At 38.6% G+C, this 18,808-nt stretch overlaps 1 protein-coding gene across 1 annotated transcript; it reads left to right on the top strand.

Annotated features, from left to right (window-relative positions):
* Positions 1–1,464: 1,464 nt before the first annotated feature.
* Positions 1,465–12,474, top strand: LOC117329488 (progesterone-induced-blocking factor 1-like). The gene is made up of 15 exons (XM_033887450.1): positions 1,465–2,142; positions 2,483–2,602; positions 3,455–3,588; positions 4,968–5,076; positions 6,269–6,450; positions 6,734–6,859; positions 7,554–7,652; positions 8,203–8,368; positions 8,643–8,793; positions 9,063–9,153; positions 10,350–10,452; positions 10,608–10,738; positions 11,077–11,161; positions 11,469–11,648; positions 12,116–12,474. Exons 1-15 carry the CDS (start codon positions 1,591–1,593, stop codon positions 12,209–12,211), a joined length of 2,325 nt encoding a protein of 774 aa, XP_033743341.1. The 5' UTR covers positions 1,465–1,590; the 3' UTR covers positions 12,212–12,474.
* Positions 12,475–18,808: the final 6,334 nt, after the last annotated feature.

Genomic DNA, 18,808 nt, shown 5'->3' on the forward strand with positions numbered 1-18,808 from the left:
GTGTATGGTTCCCAATATGACAAGAAAAAGGGACAAAATTATATCCGTACATGTATTCATATATACTTAATACATTTATCTATGGCCATCTTTAAAAATATCTTGTTTTGCTGTAACCTGACCAGGGGGTCTTACATATTGGTAGGTACACTGTAGGTAGGGCTGAATTTTTTTTTTATTCAGTTCTGAAAACAGATTTTCAACTTTTAATACGAAAACAAACCAGAATATTAACTGTTTTGAAATCATTATTTATTTTGTGATCTTAAACAAAATAAATACACACCAAGCTTATTTGGGTTTGAGACGTATTTTCAAACTTGCAAAGCAACTTCCGGACATAAATATCTGTAATGGTCATATCGTTAAAAAAATAAAGATATATTTTTTCACAATGAAATATTCTGAGTTCGCGCATTTTTTCTGGGTCGGACAGGTTACACCAAACCACTGTATTTTTATTTTGGCCTAACAAAGAAACCCTGCAGAAAGTAAAGGTTCTGTTATATATATATGAGGAAAGGAACGGGTATACCTGTGCATTATTACAATTGCTTATCAAATTATCAAAATTGTTATCTCAAGGTCGATGTTAGTTAAGTGTCCCCTCCAAATTAACTTGCCCTGCATAAAAAGGACACTTGTGAATTGTACATAGTGTTGTTATTAAGTAATGTTTCTCTGTCATTGGCTTTGACTTCAGTACTGACATTGTTAATCTTTATCATTATTACAATGCCACATTGACAAAACATTATGATACTAATCTTATACAAAAATCACTTGCTAATAAATGGGTGGTCGTATTTGTAATCATTGTTGACAAGAGTTAACAGTTGTGCCTTTGCTATGAGCAAAAGGGGAAATGCAAAACCAGGGCAAAAATGAGTTGTTGTTTTTCTTTTGTTTTTTAATACAAATGTATTGAATTAAGACAGAGTTGTCCTAATGCAGAATGAGATGTTAATACAGGCCTTGAAATTCTTTGTCAAGACTCTCCTGAAAGAGCAAATTGGTATAATTGGTCAAACTGATATACAAAAGCGGCCCTGTACAGAAAATATTGTTTTGGGCGCTATTTAGTCATTTTTTTTGGAGGAAAACTCAAAATATTTATGGAAGGATGGGTGGTTAAGTTGTTATTTTAAAAAAGCTGTTTGAAATATATGGATTGTTGACATTGTTGGCAATTATTTAACTTGTGCCAGAGTTATTCTGTGTGGATTCCTTCAGGGAATTTACTTTTTTAAACGCAGTGATATATAAAAAAAATCTATTCGTGTTAAACAACTGGACCTAAAAAAAAAGATATGTATGTCTGATTTCAACAATGATTATACGAAAGTACGAGTTATTTCCCTTTAGTTAGTTTTTCCGCGGAAGTTGAACAAGTTTGAACACGAAGAGTCCCTGTCATCAGTGCGTTTGATTTGATCGTTCATAACGTTAGAGTTTACCTAAGACATACTGAGACTCAGACTATAAACAAGAAAAGAGAAATTTGGAAATGGCTCTCGATTTTAAACGTCAACCGTGAATTTCAAGTGATCAGCAGCTGGTATTCGTTTCAGGAGATAACTAGTATTAGAAATGGCTGCGAACGATTTATCCAAAACGTTCGATGAAATCGAATCGGACGAGTTGAGTGGACTAGAAACAACCGCTCCAACCGATTTGACTCTTTCACCGGACCGAGATGTCGACAGGCGAGAGAGAAAAACAAAAATCACTCGACAATTGATAGAAAAGAAACAGTTAACACATGATCTTCAATTACTTAGAATAGAACTTTCACAAAAGAATTTAAATATGGAAAACATGAAAGCGCAATCGTTACAAAAAGTGGAAGAACTTGAAGAGAAACTCCATGATGCTTTGCATGAAAAGCAAATTTTGACGGCACGTTTAGAATCACAATTAAGCATACAGGAGCAGGATGCGAGAAGAAGGCAGGAATTAATTAAAAGTGAATTAGAAGATGTTAGACAAAGACAAAAGCATTTAGAATCAACAAATGAAAGGTTACAAGAAAAAGCTGGAAATGTCAGAAGGACATTGAAAGATTTGGACGTATCTGAAGATAAATATTATGAGCTGCGCAGTCAAAGTGAAGAAGATGTATCTTTGAGAGATTTTGTTGCGGTATGGGCTTACAAAATTTTCTGTTGCACTTCAGAAATTTTACAAATGTGTAATGTATACATTTTTTAGTACTTCAATATATTACATATTATTTTACAAGATGCACAATGTTGATAGGCAGGTTTGTACATTCATTTATATGTAATGTAGGTCACATGTAATCTGCTATATAGTAGCTAGTCAATTGATAATTGGTAATTTTAAAAAAGAATAAGAAATTGCACCGTTTTTTGGCTAAACCCTGGCAAGGTAGCAATTTTTAAATTATGACTAATAAAAGCAATATATTTATATACCAAATGCAATAAAAACGTTATCATTTCATGTTTTGCATATGTAGATGCGTTTGTATGAAGCAGTACGTCCACTGAGTACAGAAATCGATCAGTTGCGATTAAGGAACAAGACATTGGAGGAGGAGACCAACGCATATTCCAAAGACGTAGTGGAACTACGTGAGGTAGGGTTATTTATCTGATGTTAGACTGTGTGAAAAAGTTTGTGTAATGAAGAAGTGATAGAAAGGTGTTATAATCATTATGATGGATATAGATTGGTGATAATTACAGTAGAAGGTTGGTTGAAGGGTTGTGGTTGGTCAATAGAAAGGGTTGTGGTATTTTGAAATTTGTGGAAAGGTGAAATTAGGGGTTGGTGGCCATGGTAGAGGTGGGATAGTTATAGGATGGAAGAAAGATGTGAAATTAGGGGTTGGTGGTAGAGGTGGGATAGGTAGGTTGGAAGAAAGATGTAGAGTAAAAATGTAGTGGTAAATAAAGGAACAGGGGAGGAGTTTATAGGGGGTGATGCAGGGTGATGGTAGGCTAAAAGGAAAGTAGACAACAATTGGTAGTAGAGGAGGGGTGGAAGGAGGGCGATAGTAGGATATATGTAGTAGAGGAGGGGTGGTAGGAAGGCGATAGTAGGGTAGTAGAGGTAGGTGGAATGAGGACGATAGTAGGGCAGTAGAGGTAGGTGGAATGAGGACGATAGTAGGGCAGTAGAGGAGGGATGGAAGAAGGGTGATAGGATAGTAGAGGAGGGATGGAAGGAGGACAATAGTAGGATAGTAGAGGTTGGTGGAATGAGGGTGATAGTAGGGTAGTATAGGGGAGGGGTGGAAGGAAGGTGATAGAATGGTAGTAAGAGGTGGGTGGAATGAGGGCAGTAGGATAGTAGAGGAGGGATGGAAGGAGGACAATAGTAGGGTAGTAGAGGAGGGGTGATAGTAGGGTAGACTAGTAGATGAAGGGTGGAAGGAGGGTGATAATTGGTTAGTGGAATGATAAGTTTAATTTTCTTTAATTTTCAGAAACTTGATGAGGAACGTCAGAGTCATGGTGAATTGCGTGTAAAACATCAGAAAATATCTATGGAATATGCAGATACTAAATCACAAGTAAAGGTCGATAATTACCGTGTGGAGAACTACGACAGGGTGAAAGGGTAAGGATATGCTAATCTAATGTATCTTAAGTAGTCAATTATTGGAGGTGGGTGGAATGAGGGCGATAGTAGGGTAGTAGAGGAGGGGTGGAAGGAGGGCGATAGATGGGTGGAAGAGAGGGGTGGAAGGTGGGCGATAGTAGGGTGGAAGGTGGGCGAAAGTAGGGTAGTAGAGGTGGGTGGTAGGATAGTAGAGGAGGGGTGGAAGGAGGGTGATAGATGGGTAGAAGAGGGGTGGAAGGTTGGCGATAGTAGGGTGGAAGGAGGGGCGGTAGTAGGGGAGGGGTGGAAGGAGGGCGATAGTAGGGTAGTAGAGGAGGGGTGGAAGGAGGGTAATAGTTGGGAAGTAGAGGAGGGATGGAAGGAAGGCATTAGCAAGGAAGTAGAGGAGGGGTGGAAGGAGGGTGATAGTTGGGTAGTAGAGGAGGGGTGGAAGGAGGGCGATAGTTGGGTAGTAGAGGAGGGGTGGAAGGAGGGTGATAGTTGGGTAGTAGAGGAGTGGTGGAAGGAGGACGATAGTAGGGTAGTAAATGAGGGGTGGAAGGAAGGTGATAGTTGGGTAGTAGATGAAGGGTGGAAGGAGGGTGATAGTTGGGTAGTGGAATGATAAGTTAAATTTTCTTTAATTTTCAGAAACTTGATGAGGAACGTCAGAGTCATGGTGAATTGCGTGTAAAACATCAGAAAGTATCCATGGAATATGCAGACACTAAATCACAAGTAAAGGTCGATAATTACCGTGTGGAGAACTACGACAGGGTGAAAGGGTAAGAATATGCTAATCTAATGTATCTTAAGTAGTCAATTATTCTGAGCTTCAGACTCAAAAAATCTATACAGTATATATTTATTTGATACAGATGTATAAAGTATTATTTCATTTTGTTAGCACTTATATAAACAAATAAAACTGATGACAGATATGAGGATACATAATTTATATTTACCCTGCTTTGAGGAAATGGTGGCATGCTGTAAACTTTGCCTTAGTAATTGTGACCTATATTTTGACCTCTTACTCCAAATAAGGAACAACTAAGCAAAGGGAATCTACATATGCCTTCACTCTTATTGTAATGGAAATTGACCTTAAAATTTATAGTAGATGTTATACAGACATAAAAAGAACTTTAATTATTGCAGGATCATATGGGTATAAGACCAAAAAAGGTATATTTTCATGTCTGACCTACAATTTATGAAGATTTTGTTTTCAAGATTATTTTGTTACAATATGTAAGTATAGCCTGAAAATGACAACTACGCAGGTATTATACATGTCTCTTGACTCCTCATTGATCGGCATACATAGGCACAGGGTATCTCGGTCATATCTGAAAATCAACTGAAGATCTTACTGAGCGTGCATTTGTTTCCAGAGACAGAGACAACATGGAGTCAGACATCCTGGATTTACAGCGACAGTTGTCAGTCCTGGATGGAGCTCATAAAAGTCTACAGAAGGAGAGAGATGACCTTTATAGTGATGTAGGTGACATGTTGTTCTACGTATACCAAACCAATCACTATACCCCACAGTATAATATAGGTGATATGTTGTTCTACCAAACCAGTCAGTGGTCACTATACCCCACAGTATAATATAGGTGATATGTTGTTCTACCAAACCAGTCAGTGGTCAATATACCCCACAGTATAATATAGGTGATATGTTGTTCTACGTATACCAAACCAGTCACTATACCCCACAGTATAATATAGGTGATATGTTGTTCTACCAAATCAGTCACTATACCCCACAGTATAATATAGGTGACATGTTCTACCAAACCAGTCACTATACCCCACAGTATGATATAGGTGATATGTTGTTCTACCAAACCAGTCGGTGGTCAATATACCCCACAGTATAATATAGGTGACATGTTCTACCAAACCAGTTGGTGGTCACTATACCCAACAGTATAATATATAGGTGACATGTTGTTCTACCAAACCAGTCAATATACCCCAAAGTATAATATAGGTGACATGTTCTACCAAACCAGTTGGTGGTCACTATACCCAACAGTATGATATAGGTGATATGTTATTCTACCAAATCAGTCATTAGTCATACAACCCCACAGTATATAATGGTGAGATGCAAACAGAGAAAATGTATTTGTTTGTTGGCCACCAATTGTAAGTTTCAGTCCATAAAATCTAGGTTGTGATGTCACCAAATGCAAATTACAATTTGTGTATACTGTAGTTATTTCTTTAATTACAAATTACAGTCTGTCATGCGATAGTGATACCTCTGACTTTAGAGCTAATTAAGTGTTAACCTACAGGTGTGTCTTAACCTACAGGTGTGTCTTAATCTCGAATCCTTCTAATTAAAAATAAACCATTTTCCTAGCTAGTAAACTATCTTTCTATGGTACCTCTGCTGAGTTCCAAGCTTAAATCACCCTCTCATTATCGACTTCACTTTTATGACAAGTTAGTGTAGAGTAAAAAAGTTGAAGATGGAAAATATGACAGAAAATGTTACCAGTATTATAAATACCTAACTTGTCACCTGTGGGTTTACTGATATTAAATGTGTACACACATACTTGCATACCTTTATGCTGATACATACAAAAAATAAATGCGAATAGAGTACTTTCATGTTAGATGAGTTTGAAGATACATACTTTCTATTGTGACCGATACGTTTTTGTTTTGTCAGTGTACAGCAGCCAAACAGTCCCTGTCACTTCTCAAACAAGACAAGGAGTACCTCACCAAACAGGTGTCCGACCTGTCTAACCGAATCACCTTCGCCGAGGAGAAGGCTCAACAGAGCGCCCTCAATCTAGAAGATGCCAAAAGATCCCGTGAAGACATGTATGAAAAATATGTCAGCTCCAGGTAAAGCCATACTGATGTTGAAATCTTGACCTTGTATTGTTAGTTGATTTCTTGATAATGACATGTACACTTTTAATTGAATATGTTAAGAAAAAATGTTACAAATACATGGTTCATGATTGTTTTTACTCCTTGGGTGCAAGTTATTGATACAATGTGTGAAAAGATTTTACAAGAAAAATAAGATCAAGTGAAAAATGTTTTTGAAATAAAACGCCTCTCATATAATCATGACTGTGCTTTCTAAAATAGACACGGTACATTATTTTTCATTATTCCTCAGAGATCAGTATAAAACAGAGTATGAAAACAAACTGAAGGATGAATTGGAACAAATTAGGACACGGACAAATGCTGAGATAGACAGACTAAGGACAAGTACACGGGAGATGTATGAGCGTGAGAATAGGTGAGTAACGAGTGCATCAGAGGCTTATGAACGAGGTCAGAGATGGTTATCTTTTACTGGACCTAGAAAGTGTATTACTATGATATCTGCTGATGCAAGTTCTACAGTGTATAATTCAATTTATATATTAAATAAAAGATACACAAATTTGCTATGCTAGTGATAGTTAGCTTAGCCACCTATTCATTCTCCTCTTTCAACATTTTTGCAATTCGGCTCCCCCTCACAGATCAAATCTACTTTGTAAAACCATCTACACCTATATTTTGGTGAAGCATGGTGACAATTACCAGATGAGATGATATGACAGTCGGGTATTGACCAACCTTAGAACTTTTGATTTTCTTGTATTATTGCTGACCAGCAGCTGATTCTAATTCCAAAATGTCCTGACCAGTCTGAGATATTTTTATCATCTTAGCCCGTCCCACACTATTTTGAGATATTTTTATCATCTTAGCCCGTCCCACACTATTTTAGCAAAACTTTATAAAGTTCAAGTAAAAATCATTCAGATATAGTCATTTTCAATCTACATCTGAGTCATTTAATCTAAATTTAGAAATAACATTGTTGAAGTTTCATTGTAAAATAAGTATGTCATTAAAAGAATATTTTTCAGTTAGATATACTGATTCAGCACTATGACCGCTTGTCTGTGTTTTGGATTATCGATAAAGGATTTTCTCTCCAGGAACCTACGAGAGGCAAGAGAAATGGCCATTTCGGAGCGGGATAGAGCTCAGGCGGCAGAGAGAGAAACATCAACAAAGTACGACCAGCTATTGACCGAGTAAGTTATCGACAGACATCTCAATGTCTCGGGAAGTTGAGATAAATGTTTACCCAGGAAACACAAACTGTACTGTATTCTCATTTGACCTTGTACACTATATAATGACATTTTCATATATTGTTTATAGCTACTGTGTAAACGGTTCTTCATGATCTTGTTCAAATTAAATTGTATCATGATTGTTTTCAGCTTAAAGCAAAGATATTTTAAGTTGTGCAAACATTAAGAAACATGGTTTAAGATGAAGCAATGAAAATACATTTTCCTAGTACAGTGTATTAATACATTAAATCAATACTGTGAATGTACCTATTCTGGTGGCAGGTGCACTTAAATTTTAACACATTACTAAATAGAATTACACAATGATAAATTAGTGTACCCAAAAACTGCTTTAATAAGTTACTTCTTTAATATCTCTTTATGTAGTCTCCAAACACTGTATGTACCTTAATATTTAAGTAAGGATGATCAGACTCATAAAAAACAAAATGAAAAAAAGTCTACATGTATTACTAAACAAGGCTACATTTTCTATGATATTCAGATTCAGACAGCTGCAGATGAGTGGAGATTCTCGACTTTCTGAGCTGAAGAATGAGGTGAAGTTGAAGGGTTTTGAGGCAGAGAGAACTCAAATGGTACACGAACAGGCTGTGCGTAACCTGACCGAGAGTCAACTAGATGTGGAGAAACTTCAGAAGAAAAATGAGGTATTGATTTGCTTTTGGCACTTGCAAATAAATCTATCAATTTACAGGAAATATATTTAATGACATCATCACAGAATGTGTACTTGTTCTTCAGAAGTTATTTATGTCAATTACAAGTTTGGATAAGAAATAATTATCATATTGGTTTTAAAATGTTTTGAGCAATTCATCATTTTGTTGACAACAAAGGAGTACTGTGACTTTCAAGGTTTTCTGTGGAGAAACTAGAAGTAGAGCAGATTCTTAACTCATTGTTATCTTTTATGTTTTTCAGGTATTGACCAAGGAATATTACAGCCTTCAGGGTGGTATGGACAAACGCATCCTAGAACTGGAATCAGAGATCTCGGATAAACAATCAAAACTGATAGCTTATGAGAAGATTGAGAAAGAGCTGGATGATGTGGTCATGCAGGCTGCAGAAGGTAAAGTCAAGGTTGTGTATAATGTCAAGGTCATATAAACTGTCAAGGTCATTTAAACTGTCAATGTCATATAAACTGTTAAGGTCATTTAAACTGTCAAGGTCATAAGGTCATTTAAACTGTCAAGGTCATATAAACTGTCAAGGTTGTATGAATTGTCAAAGTTATATAAACTGTCAAGGTTGTGTAAACTGCCAGTGTTATATAAACTGTCAGGTCATGTAATAGCTTAGATGTACAGAGAGTAACCTGATGACTGTATTTTGTAGTGGACGATGAACAGGAGGCAGAGAAGGTGCTATTTTCTTATGGATATGGAGCTAATATGCCTAGTACAGCCAAGAGGAGACTGCAGCAGAGGTGGGTATCTAAGCAAAGGATATATAGGTAATGTAAAGGAAAAATATGGAAAGAATGACATACTTCATACCAGCCTATGTAGGAAGACGATAATATACTTGGCATATTTATGGTTGGTGTCATCTCCCTATAACCAAATATGGTGGAAGGGTGTCACCTCCCTGTAACCAATGATGGTGGAAGGGTGTCACCTCCCTGTAACCAATGATGGTGGAAGGGTGTCACCTCCCTGTAACCAATGATGGTGGAAGGGTGTCACCTCCCTGTAACCAAAAATGGTGGAAGGGTGTCACCTCCCTGTAACCAAATATGGTGGAAGGTTGTCGCCTCCCTGTAACCAAATATGGTGGAAGGGTGTCACCTCCCTGTAACCAATGATGGTGGAAGGGTGTCACTTCCCTGTAATAAATGATGGTGGAAGGGTGTCACCTCACTATAACCAAAAATGGTGGAAGGGTGTCACCTCACTATCACCAAAAATGGTGGAAGGGTGTCACCTCCCTGTAACCAAATACGGTGGAAGGGTGTCACCTCCCTGTAACCAATGATGGTGGAAGGTTGTCACCTCCCTGTAACCAATGATGGTGGAAAGATGTCACCTCCCTGTAACAAATTATGGTGGGTGACACCTCCCTGTAACCAAAAATGGTGGGTGTCACCTCCCTGTAATAAATGATGGTGGAAGGGTGTCGCCTCCCTGTAACCAAAAATGGTGGAAGGGTGTCACCTCACTATAACCAAAAATGGTGGAAGGGTGTCACCTCACTATAACCAAAAATGGTGGAAGGGTGTCACCTCACTATAACCAAAAATGGTGGAAGGGTGTCACCTCCCTGTAATAAATTATGGTGGAAGGGTGTCACCTCACTATAACCAAAAATGGTGGAAGGTTGTCACCTCCCTGTAACCAATGATGGTGGAAGGTTGTCACCTCCCTGTAACCAATTATGGTGGAAGGGTGTCACTTCCCTGTAACCAAGAGGTTGGAAGGGTGTCACCTGCCTGTAACCAAAAATGGTGGAAGGGTGTCACCTCCCTGTAATTGATGATGGTGGAGGTGTCTGTGCCTTGGTAATATCGACCAGTACAGGGCTTCCAATTTATTGTTTGTTTTGTTAAAGTATTCTGACCATTTAAAGGTCTTGATTTATTTCTATGTGTACATACTTTAAATATCTTGTTTCATTGTGCTTCAGTGTGCATCTAGCTAGGCGGGTCCTTCAGTTGGAGAAAATCAACACTAACTTAAAGAAGGATGTGGATAGAGAGAAGAGCAAGATAAAGCAGCTGGCAGAGGAGGTAATGGGTCATACTTGTAAATTACAGTTTATTGGGACATTTAGTGTTCCACTTAGTTCTTCTGATTTGGGATTTTTTTTAAAGATTTAATTTAAAACTGATATTAGTGAATGAATTTGTATGGACAATGACCATGTAACTGTATGTGTTTTCAGCTAAAGAGTAGTAACTCCTTACTGGACCAAGCACAGCAGCCATATAACTATCTGATTGAGAGCATACGACAGAGGGACGCCAGCCTTCAGAAACAGAAGGAATACATCAACAGTCTGGAACATGACAAGGAGTAAGTACTGATAGATGTGGAAACTGTTTATATCTCTATAGTACTGTATACTAGGAAATAATAGAGGCGATTTAACTTAGATATAAAATATATATGTAGTCGTTAAATAAAGCATGAAAAATCATCCATGGAATATTTATATCTACAAACAAATGTATAAAAGTGTTTACTGCAGAATATCTATAAGGTGTGATTGTGTGAAATTTAATATATGTGAACTAGTTGCAACTGGGACAAATATGGACAAATATGAATTATAACCTATGTGAAATTTTACAACAGCACTATATAAAGTTACATTTTCCTTCACCTTATAAGACTTTGATGTTTAATTACAGAGCTTTGGAGAAGGAGAGGGAAGATATTGTTAGGACTAAGAATCAGATGTCTCTTGATTTGGAGCGACTTCTGAACCAGAAAGAGGTTTGTAATCCAATAAGTTTGTAACAAATGTTTTCTTGGAAAAAGAAGTTGGGGTGAAAATATAATAGTGATTCATCTAGCATCGGCAAGTATTGCCAAAGTACAATCATCTCAAAATAACAAAGAAAAAGATAAAGAGATTTCCAATTGAAAAAAGTAGATGCACTAACAATAGTCTGTAGCACAGTATTCATTTGAACTGAAGGTTTTCTGTCACTCAAAAATGAGGTTGTCTATCTCTGAAGTGTATGTGATGGAAAAATTAAGTAAATTTGTTGCATGTAGTAATTTCATGGTTCTTTTCCAGGAAATGTCCGTCATGAAGCAAGTTGTGATGAACTTGTCAAAGCATCAGTCAGGAACTAAGAAACCATCCGTTGTCCCACGGGACACTGCCAAGCCTAAGCCTTCAACTGTCTTTGCTCCACACAACATGTTTGAGCCACAGGATGACCCAAATATTCTCAAGCCTGGATCTATTTCACTGGTAATGTGTTTATTGTGTTCTTAGTCTGTTTAATATATTCAAACTTCAATCTTTGATAATGTCTTCAAACTTTGATCTCTGATGATGTCCTCAAACTTCAATCTCTGATAATGTCTTCAAACTTTGATCACTGATGATGTCCTCAAACTTGGATTTCTGATGATGTCCTCAAACTTGGATCTCTGATGATGTCCTCAAACTTAAATTTCTGATAATGCTCTCAAACTTCAATCTCTGGTAATGCCCTCAAACTTCAATCTCTGGTAATGCCCTCAAACTTGGATCTCTGGTAATACCCTCAAACTTGGGATCTCTGGTAATGCCCTCAAACTTGGATCTCTGGTAATACCCTCAAACTTGTCCTTAAGGTTGGACCTCTGATAATGTCCGGAAGCTAGAATCTTTGATGTCTTTGATGAATGTAGAGTGTAGGAACAGTAATCAGTTAAGTTTTTCTTTTGTTACAGACTCGAGACAAGTCACAGTGGGCCAAAAAACTTAAACAGAAGAACATGTCCGAACAGCCAAAATATTCAAAAGTTTATGCTACAGCAACGTCATAGCCCTTGCCTCTTCCACAACAGAGCAATGCAAAATATTTGAAAACATTGAAAAGGCATTTGAAAACAGCAATTCCCAACATTTCTTGTGACATGTCTGAAATTGTTTTCCTACAATAGTGATAATAATGTGGTGTAATTTCCAAGTTGTATATTTGAATATAAACATTAAGTAAAGTGTTGTCACAAGCATTTTATCTGTATCAGTCAGTCATGAATCTAACATGTATACTTAGAAAGCATTACTGAATTATGCCTTTTATTAGGTCATCTGACCCGAAGGGTCAGGATGACCTATAGCCATCATGCTTCGTCCGTCGTCGTCCGCCGTGCGCCGTGCGCCGTGCGTCGTGCGCCGTCCGCCGTCCGCCGTCCGTAAACTTTTCACATTTCAATCTTCTTCTCAAGTTCCACCAGTGGGATTAAGATGAAACTTGCCAGAAATGATCCTGAGATGGTCCTGACCAAGTGTTGTTATTTTTCGGGTTGGTCCGAAATCCAAGATGGCCGCCAAAGCCGCCATTTTGAAAACACATTTTAAACTTCTTCTCAAGTTCCACCAGTGCTGTTGGGCTGAAACTTGCCAGAAATGATCCTGAAATGATCCCGACCAAGTGTTGTTATTTTTCGGGTCGGTCCGAAATCCAAGATGGCCGCCATAGCCGCCATCTTGAAAAACACATTTAAAACTTCTTCTCAAGTTTCACCAGTGCTATTGAGCTGAAACTTGCCTGAAATGATCCTGATATGATCCCGACCAAGTGTTGTTATTTTTCGGGTCGGTCCAAAATCCAAGATGGCCACCATAGCCGACATCTTGAAAAACGCATTTTAAACTTCTTCTCAAGTTCCACCAGTGCTATTGAGCTGAAACTTGCCTGAAATGATCCTGATATGATCCCGACCAAGTGTTGTTATTTTTCGGGTCGGTCCGAAATCCAAGATGGCCGCCATAGCCGCCATCTTGAAAAACACATTTTAAACTTCTTCTCAAGTTCCACCAGTGCTATTGAGCTGAAACTTGCCTGAAATGATCCTGATATGATCCCGACCAAGTGTAGTTATTTTTTAGATTGGTCTGAAATCCAAGATGGCCGCCATAGCCACCATCTTGAAAAACACATTTTAAACTTCTTCTCAAGTTCCACCAGTGCTATTGAGCTGAAACTTGCCTGAAATGATCCTGATATGATCCCGACCAAGTGTAGTTATTTTTCCGGTCGGTCCGTAATCCAAGATGGCCGCCATAGCCGCCATCTTGAAAAACACGTTTTAAACTTCTTAAGTTCCACCAGTGCTATTGAGCTGAAACTTGCCTGAAATGATCCTGATATGATCTCGACCAAGTGTAGTTATTTTTCCGGTCGGTCCGTAATCCAAGATGGCCGCTGAGGCCGCCATCTTGAAAAACACATTTTAAACTTCTTCTCAAGTTCCACCAGTGCTATTGAGCTAAAACTTGCCTGAAATGATCCTGATATGATCCCAACCAAGTGTTGTTATTTTTCGTTATTTTTTGGGTCGGTCCGAAATCCAAGATGGCCGCCATAACCACCATCTTGAAAAACACATTTTAAACTTCTTCTCAAGTTACACCAGTGCTGTTGGGCTGAAACTTACCTGAAATGTTCCTGAGATGATCCCGACCAAGTGTTGTTATTTTTTAGATTGGTCTGAAATCCAAGATGGCCGCCATGGCAGCCATCTTGAAAAACACATTTTAAACTTCTTCTCCAGTTCCACTGGTGCCATTGAGCTGGAAATTGGTGAGGATGTTAAGGAAGGAGGGCCAACAAAGTGTTGTTATTTTTTCGGTCTCGTAAAAACTTTGACATGGCAGCAATGGCGGCCATTTTGTAACATGATTGCGCAATCATGGTTTTCCTGAACAACACCTATTTCAAACTTCTTCTCAAATTCCACCGGTGGGATTCAGCTCTTAACTTACCAGAAATTATCCTTAGATGGTCCAGACCAAGTGTTGTTATTTATTGGGTTGGTCAGAATTCCAAGATGGCCACAATGGCCAACAGTGCCACTATATACTTGCTACAGAGAATGCATACTACAATAATATAAGGGTTTTAATTTAGAGTCAGATGACCGTTAAGGCCCCTGGGCCTCTTGTTTGACAGGATACCGAGATCATTTGTAAAATAATGAAAGGACTTTAATAATTGTTAATGATCTTAACTTCAGTAGGAATGGCTTTGACGTCATTTCATGTGGATGGTCTTTAAACTTTTTAGGTCATCTGACCCGAAGGGTCAGGATGACCTATAGTCATCATGCTTCGTCCGTCGTCGTGCGCCGTGCGCCGTGCGCCGTCCGCCGTGCGTAAACTTTTCACATTTCAAACTTCTTCTCAAGTTCCATCAGTGGGATTGAGTTGAAACTTGCCTGAAATGATGCTGGGATGGTCCTGACCAAGTGTTGTTATTTTTCGGGTCAGTCTGAAATACAAGATGGCCGCCACAGCCTCCATTTTGAAAACACATTTGAAACTTCTTCTCAAGTTCCACTGGTGAGATTGAGCTGAAACTTGCCTGAAATGATCCTGGGATGGTCCTGAGGAAGTGTTGTTATTTTTCAGGTCGGTCAGAAATCCAAGATGGCCGCCATGGCAACCATCTTGAAAAACACATTTTAAACTTCTTTTCCAGTTCCACTGGTGCCATTGAGCTGGAAATTGGTGAGGATGTTAAGGAAGGAGAGCCAACAAAGTGTTGTTATTTTTTGGCCCCGTAAAAACTTCGACATGGCAGCCATGGCGGCCATTTTGTAAAATGATTGCGCAATCATGGTTCTTCTAAACAACACCTATTTAAAACTTCTTCTCAAATTCCACCAGTGGGATTCAGCTCTTACTTACCAGAAATGATCCTGAGTTGGTCCTGAGGAAGTGTTGTTATTTTTCGGGTCGGTCAGAAATCCAAGATGGCCGCCATGGCAACCATCTTGAAAAACACATTTTAAACTTCTTCTCCAGTTCCACTGGTGCCATTGAGCTGGAAATTGGTGAGGATGTTAAGGAAGGAGGGCCAACAAAGTGTTGTTAATTTTTCGGCCTCGTAAAAACTTCGACATGGCAGCCATGGCGGCCATTTTGTAACATGATTGCGCAATCATGGTTTTCCTGAACAACACCTATTTAAAACTTCTTCTCAAATTCCATCAGTGGGATTGAGCTGCAACTTGCCTGAAATGATGCTGGGATGGTCCTGACCAAGTGTTGTTATTTTTCGGGTCGGTCAGAAATCCAAGATGGCTGCCATGGCAACCATCTTGAAAAACACATTTTAAACTTCTTCTCCAGTTCCACTGGTGCCATTGAGCTGGAAATTGGTGAGGATGTTAAGGAAGGAAAGCCAACAAAGTGTTGTTATTTTTCGGCCCCGTAAAAACTTCGACATGGCAGCCATGGCGGCCATTTTGTAAAGTGATTGCGCAATCATGGTTCTTCTAAACAACACCTATTTAAAACTTCTTCTCAAATTCCAGCAGTGGGATTGAGCTGCAACTTGCCTGAAATGATGCTGGGATGGTCCTGACCAAGTGTTGTTATTTTTCGGGTCAGTCCGAAATCCAAGATGGCCGCCATAGCCGCCATTTTGAAAACACATTTTAAATTTCCTCTCAAGTTCCACCAGAGCTGTTGGGCTGAAACTTGCCAGAAATGATCCTGAGATGATCCCGACCAAGTGTTGTTATTTTTCGGGTCGGTCCGAAATCCAAGATGGCCGCCATAGCCGCCATCTTGAAAAACACATTTTAAACTTCTTCTCAAGTTCCACCAGTGCTATTGAGCTGAAACTTGCCTGAAATGATCCTGAGATGATCCCAACCAAGTGTTGTTATTTTTCGGGTCGGTCCGAAATCCAAGATGGCCGCCATAGCCGCCATCTTGAAAACACATTTTAAACTTCTTCTCAAGTTCCACCAGTGCTGTTGAGCTGAAACTTGCCTGTAATGATTCTGATATGATCCCGACTAAGTGTTGTTATTTTTCGGGTCGGTCCGAAATCCAAGATGGCCGCCATAGCCGCCATCTTGAAAAACACATTTTAAACTTCTTCTCAAGTTCCACCAATGCTATTGAGCTGAAACTTGCCTGTAATGATTCTGATATGATCCCGACCAAGTGTTGTTATTTTTCGGGTCGGTCCGAAATCCAAGATGGCTGCCATCTTGAAAAACACATTTTAAACTTCTTCTCAAGTTTCACCAATGCTATTGAGCTGAAACTTGCCTGTAATGATTCTGATATGATCCCGACCAAGTGTTGTTATTTTTCGGGTCGGTCCGAAATCCAAGATGGCCGCCATAGCCGCCATCTTGAAAAACACATTTTAAACTTCTTCTCAAGTTTCACCAGTGCTGTTGGGCTGAAACTTGCCTGAAATGTTCCTGAGATGATCCCGACCAAGTGCTGTTTCTTTTAGATTGGTCTGAAATCCAAGATGGCCGCCATAGCCGCCATCTTGAAAAACACATTTTAAACTTCTTCTCAAGTTCCACCAATGCTATTGAGCTGAAACTTGCCTGTAATGATTCTGATATGATCCCGACCAAGTGTTGTTATTTTCCGAGTCGGTCCGAAATCCAAGATGGCCGCCATAGCCGCCATCTTGAAAAACACATTTTAAACTTCTTCTCAAGTTTCACCAATGCTATTGAGCTGAAACTTGCCTGTAATGATTCTGATATGATCCCGACCAAGTGTTGTTATTTTTCGGGTCGGTCCGAAATCCAAGATGGCCGCCATAGCGCCATCTTGAAAAACACATTTTAAACTTCTTCTCAAGTTCCACCAATGCTGTTGAGTTGAAACTTGCCTGTAATGATTCTGATATGATCCCGACCAAGTGTTGTTATTTTTCGGGTCGGTCCGAAATCCAAGATGGCCGCCATAGCCGCCATCTTGAAAAACACATTTTAAACTTCTTCTCAAGTTTCACCAGTGCTGTTGGGCTGAAACTTGCCTGAAATGTTCCTGAGATGATCCCGACCAAGTGTTGTTTCTTTTAGATTGGTCTGAAATCCAAGATGGCCGCCATATCCGCCATCTTAAAAAACACATTTTAAACTTCTTCTCCAGTTCCACTGGTGCCATTGAGCTGGAAATTGGTGAGGAAGTTAAGGAAGGAGGGCCAACAAAGTGTTGTTAATTTTTCGGCCTCGTAAAAACTTCGACATGGCAGCAATGGCGGCCATTTTGTAACATGATTGCGCAATCATGGTTTTCCTGAACAACACCTATTTCAAACTTCTTCTCAAATTCCACCGGTGGGATTCAGCTGTAACTTACCAGAAATTATCCTTAGATGGTCCAGACCAAGTGTTATTATTTATTGGGCCGGTCAGAAATCCAAGATGGCCACCATGGCCAACAGTGCCACTATATACTTGCTACAGAGAATGCATACTACAATAATATAAGGGTTTTAATTTAGAGTCAGATGACCGTTAAGGCCTCTGGGCCTCTTGTTAATGTGAATTTCCTTTCATGGGGTTACAGCTGTAATGCATTGTGGGTTTAAGTGTCTTGTTTCATTGGTTCTTATGTCCAGCAAGATTACTTCGTTTATATGATCATTTTTCTGGGGGGGAAATGAAGGAAACATTATTGTCCACTAAAGCAGCATTTATAACTTCATTGAATGACTGGAACTATATTTTTAATATAATTTTAAAATTTGTAACAAATATATAATTATGTAGATAATATTGTATATATCTATAAGAATATTTAACAGAATAAAATCATGTATATAATAATGCTGATGTGCTTACCTGGTATATTGTTTTCTTTAAACTAAAAGAGCATAGATCAGTATTGGTATATATTTATGTTATTTTAGAATATTTTCGTTGTCAAAACTAGAAGCCACTACTCTCTATACAATTACACCAGGGCCCAGTTGTTCAAAAGGTGATTAGGCTAATCACGGTTTAACAACAATTTTAAAATCCTGATAAAATAATTTCTGGTAAAACAAACTTTAAACAAATTCATGACATGATAACATTCACCAGTCTCTTCCTACTTACCGTATTTGACCTAATAAGGGCGCCCCTACCTTTTTTCAAGGAAATAAATCTTTGACCGAGTGTCAAAATGGTGTTCAAAAGTAATAATTCATGTGAAATGTTTTGCTACTTTATGTGTTCAATTTTCTTCAGCAAATTAAGTAACTGGAACACAAGTTTTCGCCACATTTTGTCTATTCCTACAGATGACATGTCAGTGCATGCAAAGAGCACCCGAAACTAAACACACAAATAATAACTTACCATCTTTATTTGAAGATAAAGTAAAAGACTTCATTCTTGTTGATAAATTACTTTTGTTCAGAACAGAAAGGTAGTAAAAGACATTGTAAATAAATTATTAGGTCAAAGAAAACGATGTCCGATATGATCTGGGAAATCACCTGTGTCTATAAATAGAACACAAAAGAGTTCCATTCGAACATAAATGGTGGAACACATGTTCTCTGGTCTAAAGATCAGCTGGGATGGTTTACAAGTTTACAGTAATATTCAAGTGATGTTTAAGCTTAATATATGATAATGAATAGATATCTTCATCTGGAATAT

The sequence above is a fragment of the Pecten maximus genome, chromosome 6 (assembly GCF_902652985.1).
Source record: "Pecten maximus chromosome 6, xPecMax1.1, whole genome shotgun sequence".
In the NCBI taxonomy this organism is placed as follows: Eukaryota; Metazoa; Mollusca; class Bivalvia; order Pectinida; family Pectinidae; genus Pecten; species Pecten maximus.

What these genes read in the sequence shown, in the direction of transcription:
- LOC117329488 (XM_033887450.1), top strand. Translation starts at nt 1,591, where the DNA reads ATGGCTGCGAACGATTTATCCAAAACGTTCGATGAAATCGAATCGGAC. An exon ending in TACGACCAGCTATTGACCGA is followed by an intron (nt 7,653 to 8,202) that starts GTAAGTTATCGA and finishes TATGATATTCAG; the next exon opens with ATTCAGACAGCTGCAGATGA. An exon ending in GGTCATGCAGGCTGCAGAAG is followed by an intron (nt 8,794 to 9,062) that starts GTAAAGTCAAGG and finishes TGTATTTTGTAG; the next exon opens with TGGACGATGAACAGGAGGCA.